We start from the raw sequence: 6,282 nt of genomic DNA, 5'->3' as shown, positions 1-6,282 counted from the left end.
GATGCTAGTTTTTAAATTATTTCATATCTTACAATGCTGTGAAAATGATATTTATATTTTAGAAGTGTTGTTACTTTTAATTTTTATTTATTATATTTATTAGTGCCACCATTTAATGTTATTTATTGTATACTTTGGGTGACCATTGTTATTATTACCATTCATTTATTTGTTTATGTTTATTACAAATGTTTTTATTAAAGACTGCAACTCCTGCCCACGTGGTTCGTTTGGATGATTTGCCAAATATGATTTGGCAAAGTGTGGGAGACATTCTAATAGAGAGTTCTTCTGTGAATTATGGCAACATACGATGTCAAATTACACAGAAGGTAGACAGAGGAAACACAACCCATTTATGAATGAGGTTTTGGGCTTCTGTAAGAAGGAAAGTCTGCACCTCCTATATCAGACATGTGGAACTTTTTTTGAGCCCAAAGACCACATTCCATTGTGGGCAACTTTCTGGGAGCCAGGTGTTGGTGTGGGCAGGGCCAAAGGCATTATGAGGGAGCCCGCTGTGGGGGTGTCTCATTGCGCCCCCTCAAAACTGTGCGCCTGGGGCCATGGCGCCTCTGCCCCCACCCCACTATGCCTCTGCTGTCCAAGGCCTTTCAATTCTACAACTCTATGGTTCTGTGATTCTATGATTCATGCCACCACAACACAACCATCGAACCAGGATATTCACACCTTGCTCAAGTGCTAATAAGCAGGAGACCCAAATCCAATATACCTACCAAAGGCTCCCTCCTGAAGCCAAGAGCAACAGATCATCACCAGGAAATACAAATCTGGGATTGATGGATAACCAAAACAGAAATTCCACTATGTTCACAGAACCAAAATGTTGTCAACAGGGCACATAGTCATATGTGGTGGGAATGTCCAAATGTTTAACAAATACAGCTTGAGATATCTCTAGAAATTTAAACATTTTAAATTAAAGACAGTATTCAGTTCTCTTCAAAACTTGATTTACTTTTGATATTTGTGGGAATGAGTGAGAACATTAAATCCAAAGAGCTGCTTACCTTCCTGATTCTCACAGCAAGACCACCCATAACTCAACAATGTAAGTTTTTTTCTGATATCAGTATCACAGATTGATGGAATAAGGTTTGGAACTTTGCTCTTCAAGAAAAAACTTAAGTGGCATAGGTAAAGGTAAAGGGACCTCTGACCATTACGTCCACTCGCAGATGACTCTGGGATTGCGGCACTCATCTTGCTTTACTGGCCAAGGGAGCTGGCATACAGCTTCCGGGTCATGTGGTGAGCATGCCTAAGCTGCTTCTGGCGAACCAGAGCAGCGCACGGAAACACCGTTTACCTTCCCACCGGAATGGTACCTATTTATCTACTTGCACTGTGTGCTTTCAAACTGCTAGGTTGGCAGGAGCTGGGACCGAGCAACGGGAACTCACCCCGTCGCGGGGATTCGAACCGCCAACCTTCTGATCGGCAAGCTGATTGGTTTAACCCACTGCGCCACCCGCGTGGATTGATGGAATAAGGTTTGGAACTTTGCTCTTCAAGAAAAAACTTACATGGCATAGCAGATCCCTAAATGGAAAGGCAAAGCCAAGTTCTTATTGGCAGCCTGGTGAGAATTTTTAGATCTCATTAAAAACCATCAAATACATCCACTTCTTCCTCCAACAGCTATGAACATCTGGGACAAGTAACTTGTTCTATACTTACCTCAGCCAGAAAGAAACACAGCCATAAACTTCCTCCATATTTGACTCTCAACTTCTTACATGTCAGCTTCATCATACTGATTATCAACAACGGTCATTACCCTATGCCTTACATTGGTTTTTTCTGTTAATGTATTTACAAAATATTTGTTCTGAAACTCCCAATAAAAATACAAAAAAGAGAGCCAAAATGCTAACTGTTCCCCAGAATTTCAAATTTAATGATACAAAGCCACGATGGGCAATTGCACCGTAGAACTGTTACAGAGACTTTAGGCTATCCCAGGTTGTAAAGACTACAAAGAGAAAGTGGGCAGTCCCAAAGGCCAAATCACAAAGGCTCGCTCCTAGTCTCACTCCTGCAGCTGAGAGGAATGAGGCCATAACCAACTTGGATGGCCAACAAGGTCATCCAATAGCCATGGAGATGTGATGGCAGAAGAGCCACAGCTGAAGATTGGTCATCAGCTGACTCTCCAGTGTGGGATGCGAAACACAAGAGCAGTCATGTACAACATTCCTAGAGTGAACATATTTACACATGGGGAGGAATGTTTGTCCAGCCAGCAGGTAAACTTCCTGTTTCCTTCTAGGCTGGGACAGACTTCCTCTGCATGTGACTAGAGGTGGGCGTGGCCTCACATGTGCAGGTAATGACAAAAGCACAGGGCAGGGCAGCCATCTCTCTCTCTTTGACTACATGCATCAAAGAAGCAACATCTGCTTAGCTAAAGATGTTGGCTTCCAGCCAAGAGAGGACAAAGGGACTGTCTCCTTCTGAGATAGTTTCCAGGTGTATGTTACTTTTCTAAGCTAAGTCTGCCTTCTGGGATCCAATTGTGAACAGAATGTGAGTAAACTCTTTTTATACTTTTATAGAAGACTGTGTCGTGTCTTATCTTTTATGTGGGAATAAGGGGGAAATACCAGAACAGTTATTATAGAGGCTTTAAGCAAGCCTGAGCAAACGCAGCTGCTGCAAATTTAAAAGGGGAATGTTACTCTGCTAAAATTATGAACTTGTTAACACAAGTTGGAAAAGCTATAATCAAACAATCTATCATCTCCTGCATCCCTGAACATTCCCACATGCAGAAGCACCAGGAGCAACACGCTCTCAAGGTATGGAAGAAACCTCAACCCCAAAGAGTGGATATACAGCATGTCACACAGTAGGAGCAAGTATTTAGCCCTCTAAACCTACCTCCCCACTGGAAACATCTAGAGATATTTCCATGTTATGTTTTATTGGGGAGGGGGAAGAAATGTAATGTAGGCATTATTGACTGAGTAAAGCAAAAAGGGTAAGGGACCCCTGGACGGTTAAGCCCAGTCAAAGGTGACTATGGGGTTTCTGTGCTCATCTTGCTTTCAGGCCGAGGGAGCCGGCATTTGTCCACTGACAGCTTTCCAGGTCATGTGACCAGCAGGACTAAGCCTCTTCTGACACAATCGAACACTGTGACAGAAACCAGAGCCCACGGAAACGTTGTTTACCTTCCCACTGCTGCAGTTCCTATTTATCTACTTGCACTGGTGTGCTTTCGAACTGCTAGATTGGCAGGAGCTGGGACAGAGCAACGGGAGCTCACTCCATCCTGGGGATTTGAACCGCTGACCTTCTGATCGGCAAGCCCAAGAGGCTCAGTGGTTTAGACCACAACACCACCCGCGTCCCATATTAACTGAGTAATATGAGTAATATTAACTAAGTACTGTAGTACCTCAGGTTAAGTACTTAATTCGTTCCGGAGGTCTGTTCTTAACCTGAAACTGTTCTTAATCTGAAGCACCACTTTAGCTAATGGGGCCTCCTGCTGCCACCGCGCCGCTGGAGCCCGATTTCTGTTCTCATCCTGAAACAAGGTTCTTAACCTGAAGCACTATTTCTGGGTTAGCGGAGTCTGTAACCTGAGGTACCACTGTATTTCAATTTAAAGTATTTCAATATGTTCTACACACACCTATGTATTCAGGCAAGCAAGAGGAATTATCACACAGTTCAAGGACACTAGCAAAGCACTCAAGCAGTGGGGTCCATGAGAGATATTGCCTATGGAGGTCAGGGTCTGAGGAGAGGCCTGAGGCCCAGATAGAGAGGCCTGGGGTCTCTGGGCCTGAGGTTCCCAAGGACACTGGGATAGGAGACATAGAACTTCCTCCCCATTCAAGGAAGCACCAAATATCTTCCTCAAGTTGGTCTTGCTTCCTCTGTCCCCACCATTTACAGCCTAACTCTCTGATAGAATGTCCCCCATACTTCATATCATTGAAATAGGCAAAATCACCCAAATGACCCAAATTGCTGAGCTGTGCATTTTTAATAGGAAGACTGTTGAAATGGTCAGTCAATGAAAGGATACAATAAATAACATTAAATAAAGGAACTTCATAAATATAATAAATACAAATAAATATAAAGAGCAAAAAGTGTTTCTGCGATATAAATAACATCATCGTCAACGTGGATTCTTTTTTCCTTTGGATCTCTAACTTCTGCGTAAGACTTCATGGTAGCATGGCATTTCTTGGTTACAGAAGAAGAGGGACAGGAAAGGGCAGCTGTTTTGATTTCTAGAAATCTCTCTGAGGAATCGAGCGAAAGTTGAATGGTTGTAGTTGTAGCTTCATTCTCCTCTTTCCAGTACAACTTAAGCTGAAAGGAAGATGAAAAGTGGTTGAAATTCTGCATTCATTTTGAAATACCTTGCTTTTCATTTCAAAATATGAAAAATTATGAATCATAAGCACTAATATTTTTAATACAGGCTCCTCAGAAGAATCAGAAAATGGAAAGGTAAGTTTTATGAAAGCTTCTCAGACCTGATTAAAGTACAGTGGTACCTCGGGTTAAGTACTTAATTCATTCCGGAGGTCCGCAGTTAACCTGAAACTGTTCTTCACCTGAAGCACTACTTTAGCTAATGGGGCCTCCTGCTGCTGCCATGCCACTGGAGCACGATTTCTGTTCTCATCCTGAAGCAAAGTTCTTAACCTGAAGCACTATTTTTGGGTTAGTGGAGTCTGTAACCTGAAGCGTATGTAACCGGAAGCGTATGTAACGCGAGGTACCACTGTAACTGTCTTTCTTGATTGTGATGACATGAGAGAATATGTATTTAATGATATGTGTAAAAGTGAATCCTTCTATATTTTTGGCTTCTGATGTTGCATGGAATCTGATTTTTCTGTGATATGGTCCCTTGTTGCAAATGAACAATGCTGTGCACTTGATAGCTCTTACGAGTATTCCCGTTGGTTCCCTCCATGTTGCCAGCAGGGTATTGTTGATAGCATGGGAAAACCACCAGAATCTGCTTCACCAATATGGATACAAACAGCCCACTACACCATATGAAATCAAATCAGAGATCAATCCAATTTATCATAGCAGGAACTCAATGGGAAGAAACATCTACAATCTGTCCCATCCATGTTGGTCTTTCATGCAGAGTGTCCCCATTCACATAGCATCACCTTGCAGATTAAGTCTTTTTCTTGCAGCAACAAAGAAGAAAGCCAAAATCACCAGAATTCTGAGGAAATCAACAACTTCTTCAAGAAGAATTATGAACATTTCTTAGTGGCAAGTGAGTGCAGGTTAGACATCCTGAAAAGGTTGCTGAGAAACTAGCTGTTTTTCTCACCTAGTTCTAATCAAGTCTTATGTATTTTTTAAAAAAGTGTACAGTACCTTCGTTAGAGATTCTTTTGATGAGTTGATCTGTCAGCACAAAAGATTGCCTGATCTGGATCTGGACAGTCAACCAAGCACACAGGCTGTACTCTTTATCTTTCAGGAGATCATGGAGTATTTGGAAGTATCTTTTCACTCTCAGTCTGGTGAGCAGAGTTTTCTGACCTCTTGGAGATGTGGGGCCACACTCCAGCTCTGCACTCCAACATGTTTCCAGCTTCTGAATTTGCTGGTCCAGTTTGGTCTGGAAAGCGGTTGTGGAATTGCCACCCCAACCCATTTCAGTGTGGTTTTGTCTGAAGATGTGCAGAGTCTGTTGGAGGATCTCTTGTATAGCTGCCTTGGCATTCTCCACTTGGACTTCATTGATGTTCGTGAAGATTTCCTGATTCGTTGAGATGTCCATTTCTTCTCCTATGCATTGAATAGGAATGGTTGTTCCCATTTTGTTCTTCAGAAGCTCCAAGTTGGCCTTGTTGGCTTCATGTAGCCAGCTATGAAACTGGTTACAGTCCAGAGATGAGATTTTGGAGACGAAAAGCATCATTAGGCCTACATGCAGCAACCATCCCTTGGTGATCATGGTGGAGATGAAGGAATGTGGTCTTTGGTAGAGTGCTGAATCTGGAAGACTGTGTCTTGAGGAAGATGTTCTGAAGTCTGTTCCATCTTTGAACCATGGCCTTGCATTTAAACATGTAGTCGCAGAAGTTTTCCTCTGTCTTTTTCTGTTTATGTGGGATTCCCCTTTCTGAAAATACTCTTCTTTCACTTTCTCCCCTTTGTACAATTTGTAAAATCACAAAAGACCAAAAATGCTGTTTTCAGTTGGGATACACATATTTAGAAAACTTACTTTTACGTTTCATTTTTGACCAAAAA

At 42.3% G+C, this 6,282-nt stretch overlaps 1 protein-coding gene across 1 annotated transcript; it reads right to left on the bottom strand.

Moving 5' to 3' along the window:
* Positions 1-4,354: 4,354 nt before the first annotated feature.
* LOC310697155 (interferon alpha-1-like) lies at positions 4,355-5,983 on the bottom strand (the record flags this gene model as incomplete). Its single annotated transcript, XM_083483474.1, has 2 exons — positions 4,355-4,359; positions 5,398-5,983. 2 exons carry the CDS (start codon positions 5,981-5,983, stop codon positions 4,355-4,357), a joined length of 591 nt encoding a protein of 196 aa, XP_083339600.1.
* Positions 5,984-6,282: the final 299 nt, after the last annotated feature.

This window comes from Podarcis liolepis, assembly GCF_965112155.1.
Source record: "Podarcis liolepis genome assembly, chromosome: 17".
In the NCBI taxonomy this organism is placed as follows: domain Eukaryota; kingdom Metazoa; phylum Chordata; class Lepidosauria; order Squamata; family Lacertidae; genus Podarcis; species Podarcis liolepis.
This window is presented reverse-complemented; position numbering and strand designations above follow the sequence as displayed.